This window comes from Carcharodon carcharias, chromosome 13 (genome assembly GCF_017639515.1).
Source record: "Carcharodon carcharias isolate sCarCar2 chromosome 13, sCarCar2.pri, whole genome shotgun sequence".
Taxonomy (NCBI): Eukaryota; Metazoa; Chordata; class Chondrichthyes; order Lamniformes; family Lamnidae; genus Carcharodon; species Carcharodon carcharias.
In genome coordinates this window covers 120,815,337-120,830,712 of record NC_054479.1, presented here as the reverse complement: position 1 = coordinate 120,830,712, position 15,376 = coordinate 120,815,337, and the positions used below count along the sequence as shown (strand labels likewise).

Below are 15,376 nucleotides of genomic sequence, written 5' to 3'. Positions count from 1 at the left end.
GTAGGTCTGAAGGAATCTTCGTAGTCACATATAGGGTAACTCTGAGTCTTTATTGACTCTTAGAACTATTTACAAATTTACAGTAAAGGATACAAGCCAGTTGTTGTCTCCATGCTTGCTGGTACACACTCCTCTCTCCCTCAACTGACCCTGGGGCGGGTCATATGCTCTCTTACATCACTGTGTGGGTGATATTGTACTCAGTCCCACATTAGCGCTATATATGCCAAACCCTTATACTACATCTATCCCCAAGTCTTTATCCAGTGCATTTTAAGTGATTATAGTTTACCTTAGGTCTTACATTGTTATTACTATCCTACATTTATGTTGTCATTATATTATCACTAACCTATCTCCTCCCTTCAAGTTCTTGAATTAAAATGTTCAGGGAGTCTGGAGGCCTTGTAACCCTTCCATATCTCGTTCGCACTACTGGCAGAGGAGTGGTGGATTCTGTCCTGCTGATTCTTTCTGTAGGTTTTGAGGTTGTCTGGACTCTGGGTATGTTTTCTTCTATTCTTTCATAATGGTCGGTTCGGCTGTTGTGCTGGTCAGTGGCTGCTAGCCCAACTTGTTTCTTGCAGGGTGGACGAACACTGTACTCATCGCCTTGTTGCTTCTTTCGTCATCATGTGGGTGTCGCAACATTTGTGGGACTTTGCATTTCAAAAATGGAACCTTCATTCCTACTTTAACAATTCAATGAGCCAAACTGTTTCACAATTTTACACAAATGTTTGTATATTTCTTCTTTCCCCATTATTTTTTGAACTTATTAATCTTTTCATTTAGCTCAGCAACTACTCTGGTAAATTGACTTGTCTTTGTTTCAGAGTTATCTGTGGAACTCTTATATAAAAAAAAGTGACAACTTAATCTGGGCATTAAGTTCTGTTTCTTGCATGGTCACTGCCTGCTCCTTGAACTCTTTCAACTGACTCGCTATATTGCCAGTCTGTTTTGCAGAATTTCTTTTATCTGTTTTCAAAGTTTGGATTTGCTCTTCTATATTGTGTATCTCAACCTACATGTACTTCAGATTGGATCAAAATTCAAGAAGTTCATCAGTTTCGGTTGTTAATTCTGCTTTTAAGCAACTGTTCTGAAAGCAATTCTTTCTCCTGTTCAAGGCATTTTGCATGATGCTTACTGGAGATCTCAAATGCTTGAAATTCATCAAGTTTCAACTGAAAATGTAACTTGTTGAATGTGCTTCTACAAGTTTGGCATTTAAGGACTTCCAGTCCTCCTTCAAGTGTTGCTGTGAGCAACATTCCAAGTGTTCTCATCAATTCTCATTTTTCCTTTACAAACTCATCTTTCATATGTGAAAATTGATTCTCTATGCTGATCAGTTTTTCTTCAGCAGAGCGTAATTTTCTGCTCTATCCTTCAAGCTCAAATTCTGTAATTGCACTTCTGCCAATTGTTTGAGGCTCTTCATGCTCTTTTGTGAGAAGTTCGACTTGCTCTTGCCATTCTAGGTTCTTAATTTTGATCTCTTCAAATATATGTTTGGAATTTTCTTCCAAATGTCCAACTATTTTCTTCACCTTTGTGGTCTCTTTCTTGTACTTCTCAGCTTCCTTCTGAAATATAGAACATTCCTGAGTTTGCCAAATGGTTTGTCAGTTCCTTTAGAGTGGCAGTGAATTCATTTTGTTTCACTTCGTAATTTTCCAGAGGAAAAAACTTTGACCTGAGGGATCCTTGTAGCATGTGAAGATCCTTCTGCAGGTTTTCCTCTTCTTTGCGAAGCGCAATTACTTTGTCTCGAGCTTGCCTGTGGTCTCATTGTGTTTGTTCTGCTGTTCCTTCATTCTGTTCGAGGTAGTCTTTATTCCTTCGGGCTGAAGAGTTGCGTACTGTTTTTGAACTTGATCTTGAAGGATAGTTAGCTTTCTTTCAAAAGTTTTTTTCCTGTTCAGCCGCTTCTCACTCTACGCTTCAGTGCATTGCTTTGTTATGACAGATAGTTCCAACACAGCTTTTTCTGAAGGAGTATTCAACTTATTTTTTAACTCATGTTTTCCCAGGGGCATGTATTGGTTTCTCAGAGTCTTTCGAGGCCGCAACTACTTTGAGTGCATTTTCTGCCTGCTGTTGTACCTGGCTGTACTTCTGGTTGAGTTTTCCAAACTCTCACTTCAATTTGTCGACAATAGAATTCAGGGTTGTTACTTCCTCCTGGTACCTTTGTGACGCCTCAGAAATTTGTTTGTTTAGATCTCGAACAGTTTGGCTCACTGAATACTTTAGTTTATCGTGTATTTTCACAGATATATACCCCCCTTAAATTTTGTGTTTCAAGTCTCCCAATTCAGCTTTGATGCAAACATTTTCCAACCTTGTTTCATTTTCCTTCTGTAGGGTTTGTGTATTTCGGACATTATCAGAGAGCTTTCCTTCATTCTCAGTCAGCTGCTCGCTCCATACTGCCACCTGCTGTTGCAGTTCTGGGTATCGTGGTGGGCTTATCGTGGTGGAAAGTTCTTGCCCTCTGGTGCCCTCATATGGTTTGCTCGAGCAATGTCTTTATCCCTTTCGTAGTGTTACTGAGGGCTTTGTATCCCTTTTTTCCAGCTCCGTGCAGTCCACAACATAAAGATTAAAATATTTGTCAAAGGCTTTGAATATTGCACAGAGACTAAATTATTTGTCAAAGGCTTTGAATATTTCATAGAGGCTGGTTGAGGATTTGTCAATGTCTTGAATTAGGGTTACTTCTTCTTCAAATTCACCAAATTAGTGAATAAATCTGGACTTTTTCTGACTTTCTACTTAGACCTGATATACTCTGGTAGTCTGGAAATTCTCTTCTCAAGGATGCCAAATTTCTCATTAGGCTTGGCCCTTTAATAAGCCCAAATTGTTTTGGATAAGTGGAATTCTGATCCATGGTTAAAAATGTAAAAGTGTAGATTCTGCTTTAAGAGCTTTCTGAATTTCAAGGGGCCGTCACCGTTCACTGGACAAAAAAGGATTTCCTGCGCCTGCTGGTTTTGGCAGGCTCTGCTACAACAGTGATAAAGCACAGCTTGAAAAAGATTACGACAATGGCTGCCAGCAGAGTTTGCTTGCTCAGCGTTCATATTTGAAATCACAAATTCATCAAATCCTGGCTTTTGCTTACCTTTAGCTAGGTTTAAAAAGTCATGATTCTCCTGAAGTATCCAATTATTTATTTATGAACCTTTTTAGAGGCGTCGACTTGAGGATCGAGTTTTTAGTGGCGGCTTTTTTCAAACTGCACTTCTGACTGAAATTTTTAAAGACTTCCCTGGACTTGCTGTAGCCTGGAATTTTAAAAGATTATTTCACCTTGCCAAGTCTGCTGACTGGGATTTGAAGCTGGACTTCCAAAGGAGATGCAATGGAGTCTTCTGCTGCAGTAAGGAATTTTAAATCTTTACCGTTAGCTTCCAAGCCTTCCTTTGGAACACTTTCCAGGTGATTTTTCCTCTGTGCCTGTTTCTAGAGCTTCTTTTCAGGTCAGGCTGCTTTGCTGAATTTTTTCTCAGTCTTCCAGCATTTTATTTTTTTTCTGCATTTCCTGTAAGGTTTTGGGTTTTGCCACCATGTTGTAGAGTGTTAGTTACTGTTTGGTAGGTCTGAAGAAGTCTTCGTAGTCATACGTAGAGTAACACTAAGTCTTTATTGACTCTTAAAATTATTTACAAATTTACAGTAAAGGGTACAAGCTAGGAGCTGTCTCCATGCTTGCTGGTTCACCCTCAACCACTGTAAGCGTTTGAAACTCTGTTGGTGTTTGGTGGTGAGGGTAACCGAGAATCTTGGAGTGAGCCAGGCACGCACGCACGCACACACACACACACTACCCCCGTGACACGCACATCCTCATCCCCCCCACATGCATATCCTCTCCTCCTCCACCCCACACAAACAACCTCTCCCTGAACCTCCCACACACACATACCCTCTCTCCCCCAACCCCACACATATACCCTCCCTCTCCACACACATACCCTTTCCCTCTCACCCCCACACAAACACTTTCCCTCTTGCCCCCAACACACACACCTCTCTCTCCACCTGCCCCCCAACAAACACACCATACCGTGTCTCCGTCTCCCCCGACACATACTCTTTCTTTCTCTCTCACACACTCTCAAACGCTCCCCAGGCCGCAACCCCACCGGACTTTCTACTCCCCGGACCCGGCCCTGCTGCACCTTCTGCTCCCCAGCCCTGCTGCAACTTCTGCTCCCTAAGCCCTGGCCCCACTGCATCTGCTGCTCCCCAGGCCCAAGCCTTGCTGCAGCTTCCAGTCCCCGGACCCCGCCCCCACCGCACCTTCCATTCCCTGGGCCCCGCTGCACCTTCGCTTCCCCAGGCTCAGCAGTCCTCAGCACACACTGCCGCTTGTTTTTTCTGCTCTCCAATCAGAGACTGCTTCTCTCCCTCATTTCAGCAAATGCAGGAAAGGAATGGCCTGTGATTGGAGGAGCAGCCTCTTGCTAAATTTTACTTATCTGTCTTACCTGCATTTTGAATAAGGGGCAAAGAGGGGGTAATTAAAGAAATAGAAATTTCAAAATAAGGCAGTCATTGATTGGCTGAGGATGAGTTATAGGAAAACAATGCATTGGATCAAGGTGTTAAAGGAGTGGCTTGCAAAACGTGTCACATTCATGACATTAACTTTAGGGAATCATTAAAATGAGAATAGTCTCCAGGGATTATGGAGTAACTAATACAGAAACAACTGTTGATAGGATAATACAGGCAACGCAAGTTACAAACTTCAGAGCCAAACATCTGATTTTCTGGCCTGAAGTATTTTATGGTATCGTAAGAAATAGGAGCAGTAGGCCATTCAGTCCTTTGAGCCCAGTCTAGCATTCAACAAGATCATGGCTGATCTTTTACTTGAACAACATTTTCTTGCACTACCACCATATCCCTTGATGTTATTAATATGGAGAAATCTATTGATCTGTCTTAAAGAAGGGATAATGAAACAACTGATAGCAAGTCAAGCATGAATTCATAGGAGGGAGATTTTCCTTATGAAGTTTTCTTCAGTTTTTTGAGCAAATAATGGTGGTATATACCTGTGTGGAATCTGTGACAGTAACTGCTTGTGTATCTTTGCTCTCCACTTTGACATCTTTTGCTGTGCTGATTCGTTCTAAAGCCTGTTCTCTTCTTTTTTCCCTCTTCTCCATCTTTGCAAATGCTTGCATAATGGCTTCCATTTTTCGTTCTTCTCTGGTCTGTTAAAATAGATGTGGTAAAGCAGCATAAACATTACACACTCCAATAAAAGTACACCAAGCTAAGTTGACTTGCTGCAATGTTACACTACTTGCAATTTCTCAGATTTAAGATCCATCAAAATCCTTTATGAATATAATTTAAGAAGCAATTTATGAAGCATTATCCTCAGTAGCTCATATACACAAATTCACGTTAAAGTAGATATATAAGCAGTCAGTTCAGATTTTTTTTGAATGATGCAAGTATAAGCCTTAAATTATAAGGGGAATCTAAGCTCTGTAAGCATATGCAGAGAGCATATGTTTATTAACAATTTTTTAAAACTCCGTTTATATTTAACTGTCTTAAATTATTTATACCACTTTAATGCCAGTCCTTTGTTTCTCTGTTGCTTTGTCTTTTTATATACACATACATTACAGCCCTGGATCTTAGTTTCCTGGTCTGTCTAAAAACATGTACAATATAGCCCCAATATATATGGAAAGGTGGTCAAAATGCAGGTAAGACCAAAACAGACACACAGAGGCTCCGTCAAACTCAATGGTGGAACCTCATAATAAATTTCTTTTTCTGTTTCCCACCTAGCAGTCAGCCAAACTGACAACTTGCCTGGTGATTGAAAGGGAAAATCAGCGGCAAGAGGCCACAGCTCAGTATACTTGGAGCAAGTCCCCAGCAATCAGGAGGGGAAGAGTAGCTCAGTCATCAAGGTTTGGTGGGGAGGGGGAGAAAAGATCGGTCATCAAGGCTGGCAGGAAAGGGAAGCCATCGGGGCCGGAAGGAGAGAGACAGCATGGCAGGAGGGAGAGATTGGTCGTCAGAACTGGAAGGAAAGAGGCCAGCATGGCAGGAGTGACACTAGCTATCGGGCTGGAAAGAGAGAATGGTCATGACTGCAGGGAGAAAGAGATTGGCTATTGCAGCTGGATGTCCACATGCGCAAGATTGAGAGGGAGGCCAACAGTTTCCTAGAGTGGCAAGGTGAGCACCCCTGCTCCTCCTAGCCCATAGGGAGTACCAGAAAAACCACGACCCTGTGGAGTCAGCAACTCCTAACTCCTTTTCATGGCCAGCTTTCCTGACCCCTGCAAATATATGCAGCAGTTAATTTTAAATCAGGCTCCCGGTTGCATTGTTGGAGCCTGATTTAAATACGTTAATTAAGTTCCTTTGCCTGTATATTTTATATTGAGTGTCCCACTTATCTGCTTTTACCACTCTAAAAACGGTGGCAAATACATCTGTGGCATGTTGAGAACACATTAACATTGCATCTGTTGTATGTAGCCAAAGGTATGTTGGTATTAGCTGAAGTTACACTAAAACTACCAGATTTTACTTTCTGCATTTTTCAAGGCTGTGACACACTCATGGTTGAGGTGCGTAGAAAATTTGATACTTGTCCTCATTATAGTTAATGTTAATGTGCCACTTGTATTGTCACTGGCATGGAATAATAATAGATGCAGTCTTGGTGCATGTGAATGTAAACTCTCTTTAAAAACCTCCCATGATACTTTGAAAATGGTTAGGAAACTTCTTTGAGTTAAGACAGTTCTTTTGCAAGCATAAACCTGTCCTTCAATGTGTTAAAATATTCCTCAAGAATCCCACACATGCATTTGTTCTCACCTGTGAAACGTGGGCTAAAATATGGAGAATGTGTTCTCAATATGCCTCGATGTATTTGCCACCATTTTTAAAATGGTAAAAGCGGTTAGGTGGGGCACTTTTAAATGTTCGTCTTTTGGGACTCAAATTCCATGTCCCACCAATTTTTAATATTGTTTGCTAATTTACGGTAACCCAAATCTGAGCAAGCCTTTGCACAAAACTTGCGTATCACAATGTATTGGGCACATTTACATCTGTTCATATTTTATCTGCATGTGTAAGGGAGAATAAAACTGAGAACAAGGGTAGTGAATATGTGTGATATAATTAGGCATCAAGTAATCATGTCACAGCAAGTCACTCTTCCTAACCATATTTTTTGGGCTATACAGGTACAGAAGCACAGCAACTATTCCAATAGTTGCCAAAAAAATGCTCTGACATATATTTTTCTTTGTTTATTAGAACAGCTTTCAGCTTCATTTTTGTGTAGCAGCACCACCAAGTTTTTCAAACTGTACATGATAGTATAAGTTGGGTTATCTCTTGGGTGAAGAACTTTTCAGATCAGCAACACTAAGCTCAGTGTGTGTCTGTAAGGAGGACACCATATTAGAGGAGGCACAACATCAAGTAAAAATACCACCCAATCTGTTTCCATTCTCACCCTTCCCACTTAACACATAATGGATTCAATGTTAACAGCCCTTATTCTCCAGTAAAAGAAAACTAGAGAATGCTACTTGGAACTTGGTTAATATTAGCTACATTGGATAATACATTCTTTTCACTGTACTATCAAGAAATATTCTCACCATATTAATGTTCCCTTATCTTTTCTCGGTGGAACGTAAGAAACAACAATAAATTATATTGTCAGAAACATGGACAACTATGATGGCCAGCAGGAGGAAAGGGAAAAATTGAATGGAGAAGGTGGATGATGAGGGTTATAAAATGAATTACCACACTCTGCAATGTGAAAAACGCTGATGAAGAGCTTAAATCCTCAGCCAATTATGATTGTCTGCTCTTTTCCAGTTAACTATTAACTCGAAATGATAATTACTGAAAGCACATATTTCAAAAAAATATCAAAACATCCAAATAAAAGACAGAATTTAAGCTTTCACAAGAAGCAGCATAGCGAGGCAAACTGGACTACTACATTAATGCAAAAACTACAGCCATGGTCTAAAAATAGACGCAATATCTTTAGGTGCTAAAATCTGACTAGAGATTCTTAGAGGGAACTCATCACACAAATATAAAATACTTACAAAATTGTACTAATGGAGACCTAATGCCTAAAGCAGCAATGATTAGCATTCATTTAAAGCTGTTATCACTGTGCCTGAAGTCTAGTGATAGCATGAAGCAGCTATTTGCCTGTCAACTTACCATCTTTCTTTTTCTCTCTGCAATCTGCTCCTCAGATTCCATCTCTACTTCATTGCTAACTGGAGGTTTTTCTTCTATTTCCTCAATTATATCTGGCTCCTGCAAGATGGAAATGACTGCTTTACATGATCTGCACTACTCTCTCTACAGATGATGGAGAGCTATATTCTCGCTAGATCAGTCGCTACAGGGGTATACCGCTGGCTATCAAGTGAAGATTACTTCCTGTATCAAATGCTACTACGTTTTTACCTGGTTGTTAGACAGGGACACCCTGAGAGGAGACAGTTTTCTCTGTTTATTATCCAATGCTTTAGTTTTGGTGGCCATTCCTTCAGTATCAGAAGAGACGTTTTGATTTTGAGCATCCTTATCTTTCAAGCTGTCCTTTTCCTTCTTTCCTTTTTTCCTTCTTGTTTCATAGCCAGTGCTAATGTTCTCAGTTGGCTCCAAGTTTTGTTTAAGGATTGGACAATCTGGATTCCCCTTTAGACATGCACAATCCACTTTATATTTGCTGTGTGGAAGAACAAAAGTTCATAATCTCATCTGCCTTAACAAGAAAGCACTTTAAGCTGTTCTATTTGAAAACAGATGTCATCATTCACAAACAAATATCAAATCTATTTGGCAACTTTCATCAATGCAACCAACATGATGACTGGGAAAGCACACGAAGAGGCCTCTCAACTATCTGGATTACATTTTGGTCAATGATGTTTGCAGATGTGCATTTAAGTTTTTCTCTCTGACCTCTGTTTCTATGTCCCTCTCTTGCATTCTTTGCTGTCTCTCTCTCATCAACTTTGTTTCTTTTGCCTAGTCGGAAGATGAGGTGCTGTTCCTCCAGTTTGCGAATAGGCACTTTACAGCCTTCCAGACTGAATATTGAATTCAACTACTTTAGATCTTGAACTCCCTCCTCCATCCCCACCCCCTTTCCGTTTCTTCCCCTTCCTTTTGTTTTTTCCAATAATTTATATAGATTTTTCTTTTCCCACCTATTTGCATTATTTTTAAATCTATATCTTTTATGCCCTGTTAGTCTTTCCACCCCACCCCCACTAGAGCTGTACCTTGTTGTGTCCTGCCATCCTTTCTTACTTAGCACATTCGTTTAGATAATATCACCACCTTCAACACCTCTTTGTTCTTCTGTCTGTGACAACTTTTGATTATCTGCTCCTATCACTGCTTGCTTGTCCCTACAACCACACCACCTCCCCCCACCCTTCTCTCGCTTCCCCCCCCACCCTTCTCCCGCTTCTCCCCCCCCCACCTTAAACCAGCTTATATTTCACCCCTCTCCCAATATTCACTCAGTTCTGTTGAAGGGTCATGAGGACTTGAAACGTCAACTCTTTTCTTCTCCGCCGATGCTGCCAGACCTGCTGAGTTTTTCCAGGTAATTCTGTTTTTGTTTTGGATTTCCAGCATCCGCAGTTTTTTGTTTTTATCTCTATGTAAGCGAGGCAATTCATTTAATCTGTGCAACAAAAGGATATGTGCTCCATCTTTCACATACCTCCCTGCAATCTGAACCACACAGCTCCATTCAAATATTCTCTCTCCTGGCACATTGCATTTTCTTTAAAAAAAAAGCTGCTATGACAATGACTTGAGGTGCCATCACATTTGCTGAATAGTAAGTATTTCCAAATGCCCTTTTTGGAAGTTGCTGTCAGAGAGGTTAAGATGGGGGTGATGAATTGGGAAACCTTCTTTCCTCAGAATTTCTGTCTCTGCTTGTGGTTACTACTGATTTCTTTATTACAAATCGCGGCATAAAAGTTGACCCAGCGTTTAAAACAGCCCCATTTTTCCAGCCCCAAGTTATGTTTCTGCATATCCTCAGCGTATAAGTTGACCCCGCTTTTCAGCCACAACATGCCAAACTTGCATTAGTCAGCCTCAATTTTTCACTCCACAAATGCATGCTTTTCTTACTAGACCCCTTGCGCCCAGTTATAAAGTACAAGTAGGCTTTATGGGCTGTGTTGCTAAGATGGGCGGGAGCTTAAGAAGCACTCACTCTTTGCATTGGATGCCAATGACATTTCAAAATAGCAAACGTCCACAACCACATCTATGCTGGTGATTCATTTTTATACTCAGCACATAAATCAATCTTGTGCTTGGAGGGATTTTTCGAGGTTTCAAAGGTCGACGTATATGCCAACATTTATGGCAATTCTGCTGTCCCTTTATTCCAGTCCCTTCAAGTTCCTTGATTTGCTCTCCTAGTAATAACTAGCCAATGTTTTGCTTTTTGGCATTGTTAACATAGAATCAAGAGTGGCCATTTCAGCCCCGAAGCCCGTTCTACAATTTAATTAGATCATGGCTAACATATAGCTCAACTCCATTTACCTGCCTTTGCTCCTTATCCCTCGATAACCCTGACCTAATAAAAAATCTTTCAACCTCAGTCTCAAAAATCTCAATTACTCAGCAACATAGCCTTTGGGGGGTGGGGGATGGGATCCATTACCTCTACCCTTTGTGTGAAAACGTGTTTCTTGATTTCATTCCTAAATGGTCTGGCTCTAATTTTAAGCTTGTGCCCCATTGTTATGATTCATTCAGCAAATGAAATAGTATCGCTGTATATCTCTCTCTATCAAGTCATTTTATCATTTTGAACAGCTCAAATAGATCACCTTTCCAGGGAATATAAGCCACATTTATGCACCTTCCTGTATAGGCCAGCTCTTTAAGCCCTGAAATAATTCTGATGAATCTGTGCTATACTCTGTCCAAGCCAAACATATCCACCCTGAGGTATGCTGCCTGAAACTGAATGCAGTGTGCTGGATGGGTTTTGAGCAAGGCTCTGTACAACTTACCCTCTCCATTGTAATCTAATCCCCTTGAGATGAAGACCAATGAACAATGGATCTTTTTAATCAGCAACTGTACCTGTGCAAATTAGTTTATGCACCTCAACACCCAAATCCCATTGCTGCTCCAGTTTTTAATCTCTTATCATTAAGAAAATATTCTGATTTATCCTCCTTCAATCAAAAGTGCATTACCTCATATTTTTCCATGTTGCACTCTACCTGCCAGTTTTGTCACTCACTCAATTTGTCTATGTCCCTTGGTAACATTTTACTCCCATCTATATGACTTACTATAACTGAAGAGATCTAATTGTGAGCTATGTACTCATGTTGATGCCATTGCAGGTCAAGTGTCTGGTTATAACGTTTTCAAGCTGCTGCAGTTAAATCTCTGTTAGGGCTAGAAAACACTTCTAAATTGAACCTGAAAACACTTCTAAATTGAACCTGATGAGAACTACTTCATACTTCTACAAGTTAATAGCAAAGTTTAGCTATATGTATACAGTACCTAAACTGCAGAGCATATACTCACCAGTTCCCATAATCAAAGTCAAATCCAATGGTAATTTCAGCTCCCTTTGGAATGCTTCTGGTGGAGCAGATATGAAGGTGAATCATTCCATCTTCAATAACATGTCGAACCTACAATTGAAAACAGTCAATGCAGAAAAAATTAATTGGTCCAGATTTTGCAATAAAAATAATGGTGAGGCTATCGGTGCTTACCATTATTAAAGTATACATCAGACAGCAATTTCTGGCAACCACACCTGAGCAAAAGAATGTTGCTGTCAAGAGTTTTGCTGTTCTGGCAGCAACTGCACTATATCAATATCTTGCCAGAGCCCTGGCATTGAAATAGATGAAATTGTGTGATTTTGCTGTACTTACATGATAGATACACAGTAAACTCATCAGAAACAGATATGGTTCCTTCATTCCAATGTAAGTACATTTTTAATGGTGTGTAAGTCTTAATTACCATCAACAATCTCTTTGGCACTGAAAATCAACTTTTATAAGTGTTGTGTCTCATCTCTGCAGATTTTTATTGCTGGAGATTTAATTAAGTAAAATACTTAAGTAATTAAAAATTTTTCTTTTTATTTATTTTAATTCAATATTAAATTACGTTTGGAAAGCAAAATAACTATTCTAACTAACACTTTTAGGTTCAGACTCTGCACACCTCATTAACAATTCTTCAATCTGATTGGCTAAGAAGATAGAGTCGCTGGCCCTGTTCAAACAGGTTGCTGAACCCGTACAGAGGGCACAGTGCTGAAGTGGCTTCCAATCACAGCAAGTGCCAGTGCAAAATCTCTCAAAGTCTGTGCACAAGTGGGAGCATATTGAATAACTGGCACCTTTCATTCACTGCTGACTGCAAAATCCAAACGTAGTTAAAGACAAACGTTTTATCGAGAAACAACTCACCTCCGAATTTGGTACACAAGATCGTCTGATGAATCGTGCTTCATTTCCAAATGTTCTTGCATCTACACACATTTCCAATCCACGAAAGTTTGAATAAAATAACACAAAGGGATAAGGTCTAGGGGGAAAATAGTAAATATTAGAAATATAATTCTAGAAATTTTGCTAGAGGTTTGTTGCTGTCAACAACTTTGCAAGTTCTTTCATTAACTGTTCCCATAAACGACTACAAAACGCTATTTTCTCATTTATTTTGCAATTTTGGCACATAAGTTTTTTTTTTGGTTATCCCTGATTTCCTTTGTCTCACAATAGGCAGCCATGCTTTTAGCTTCTGGGCCCCAAGTTCTGGAATTTCCTCTGTAAACCTCTCCATTTGTTTCCTCTTTAAAATTTACCTCTTTGAACAAGCTTCAGGTCATCTATCCTAATATTTCCTTCTTTGGCTTAGTGTCAGTAATGTCTTATTATGCTTCTGCAAAGTGTCTTTAAACATTTACTACATTAAAAGTGCTACTTAAATGCAGGTTGTTGTTGATGCAAGATATCAAACTTAACTTCTGCACTTGACCATGTAGCAGAAAGGGCACTGTCATGCAAATTGTCAAATTAATGCCGATGTTTGAAAGTTTTCTTCACTCTTGACTTACTTGACCTGAGCCACACTTTGCATCTAATAGCATCTACCTTGGTTACACTAGCCCTTACATGTTTAGATGTTTAAATTTTTGAAAAGGCATGTTGCAGAATGTGTAAGCTGGCAAGGGAAATGGGACCCAAGTGAACAGGACAAGCATCTATGTATCTCCTTTACCAATCAACTTGAAAGCCTCCTCCTTCTCTCATTTACATAATGCCTTTTGGAAATATTATTCATAGATAATTTTCCCAGAATGAACATCTTCAAACACAAATGTTTTCAATACTTGCCCCAATTATGCATCAAAGTTCTATGGTGTGAAGCTGTTTAATGTCAAGGTCTAGTGCATGGAAAAAAGATTTGGGCCTTTGTCAGATTAATTTATAGGGACCAGGGTGCACTTAGCAGATCTTTAACTCAGGAGATTAAATGGATGAGGCACAGAATATTATAAAGTTGATTGCAAAGATTATGAGAAAGAGTAGGCTCAACAGGCTAATTGGCTGTCGCTCCTTTCATGCTTTATGTTCTTAAATGGGAAGAAGTCAAACACTACTCCACAAACAGACTACAGCCACAGGACTTGGAGGGCCAAGGAGAGGCAAAGACACATACCCAATTCTAGACAACTATAACATTTTAAATTCTTAGAAGTTTTAGAATTTTATGGTTATAAAAATAAGTGAACTCAATTTCTTAAACTTGCCTTTTGAAGAAATGTCCATTTGCTTCAAACTGCTCCCGTAGCATGAACTTTCCTCGATATTCAATAATAAAAGTATCAGGAAGCAAATCTTTGGCAGCTTTCAATATTCTTTTATTTTTCTGCACTTGACTCTGAAAGGAAAAAAAAAGTAAACTTTGTAACTTAAACTTACAGCCCAGAAACAGGCAATTTGTTGGTGGTTAGTTTAATTACCTCTTCTGGGCTATTTGCTTCAACCATTCCACGCGGCAGAGAGTTTAACATTCTCACTACTCATTACATAAAGAAGGGTAAAAATATAAAATTGATAGACAGATATCCACTGTAACTTTAAAGGAGTTGTTCAAAATCGTTTAAAAGTACAATACATTAAACACCTCAGGTGGCAGAAAAATCAATGAGAAATACTTCAAAGAGAAGACAGTGGGGGTAATTCAACAAGTAGTCAAACATCACAAATAAATGCTAAAACATAAATGCCACTGAAGCGTAGAAAAGGTGCCATATTCTCCAATTTAATTCTTTTTAACTTCCTTTATTTAGTCTCTCTGCTCTTGTTAACAACTAGAGATCGTTTAAATAAGTTATATTGTATTTGTGGGTGTTAGGACTGATCTTTAGCTTTAAAATTTAAGTCTGATTTGTATTTCTGTATGTGTGTTAAGAAAGGTCAAATAGAGTTTTAGTTTCACTTTGAAAAGTTGCTTGCATTTCTAACCAGGAGCTTTACGACTCCTATAAAGTAAAAGTAAACATACAAGGGTAGAAGGATTGGAACAAAAGCAGAAAATGCTGGAAAACCTCAGCAGGTCTAACAGCATCTGTGGAGAGAGAAACAGAGTTAACATTTCAGAATAAGGGTCATACGGACTCGAAACATTAACTCTGTTTCTCTCTCCACAGATGCTGTTAGACCTGCTGAGTGTTTCCAGCATTTTCTGTTATTGTTTCAGATTTCCAGCATCTGCAGTGTTTTGCTTTTATAGGATTGTAATGTTGCCTAGCAACAACGGAGCCAGAGAGGCAGGTCCCCCCCACAGACACACTCACAAGGAAAGCAGCAGTTTTTTTTGGAAGCTGTTTGAGTTCAGTTGGTTTGAAGACTGCTATGAAGCAGAAGCAGTCTAAAAGGGGACAGATTCCCCAGCTAAGGAAAACCCCACAAATCCAGGGGAGTGGAAGAAGAGGAAGCCCAAAGATGATCTTCTAGTCAAAGGAAGGACAGGAGCCTGGAAAAGGACCTATTAAGTGAAGTTAAGAGACAGGGGCAGGGAGAAAGGCTCCAAGCTTAAGATTTAAAGAGACAAAAGCTACAGAAAGCAGATTTAAAGTAAGAACTGTTTGCAAGAGGCAAGGTCCATAGAGATGGCTGAAGGTCTGTAACTTTTCTCTATGGGCAAATGAAGCAATGGTGTACTGTTCACAGCTGAGACAGAGAGAGAGCGTGTGTAGAAGACATTTTGAATGCACGTGGTGACCCAGGGA

The 15,376-nt window shown here is 39.7% G+C and overlaps 1 protein-coding gene across 9 annotated transcripts in view; it reads right to left on the bottom strand.

Annotated features, from left to right (window-relative positions):
* Nucleotides 1-15,376, bottom strand: part of kmt2e (lysine (K)-specific methyltransferase 2E) — a 139,148-nt gene that overhangs the window by 25,932 nt on the left and 97,840 nt on the right. For 8 of the 9 annotated variants that reach the window (XR_005944726.1, XM_041202241.1, XM_041202240.1 and 5 more), the window contains 6 exons: nucleotides 13,892-14,022; nucleotides 12,546-12,663; nucleotides 11,641-11,750; nucleotides 8,515-8,779; nucleotides 8,263-8,361; nucleotides 5,079-5,240 (listed from right to left, as the gene is read on the bottom strand). Coding sequence is in view for 8 of the 9 variants with exons in the window: in XM_041202241.1 (XP_041058175.1) it covers nucleotides 5,079-5,240; nucleotides 8,263-8,361; nucleotides 8,515-8,779; nucleotides 11,641-11,750; nucleotides 12,546-12,663; nucleotides 13,892-14,022 (885 nt within the window). In the remaining variant the exon portion in view is untranslated. The remainder of the gene's footprint in view (nucleotides 1-5,078; nucleotides 5,241-8,262; nucleotides 8,362-8,514; nucleotides 8,780-11,640; nucleotides 11,751-12,545; nucleotides 12,664-13,891; nucleotides 14,023-15,376) is intronic. The other variant, XM_041202246.1, reaches the window with a different exon arrangement.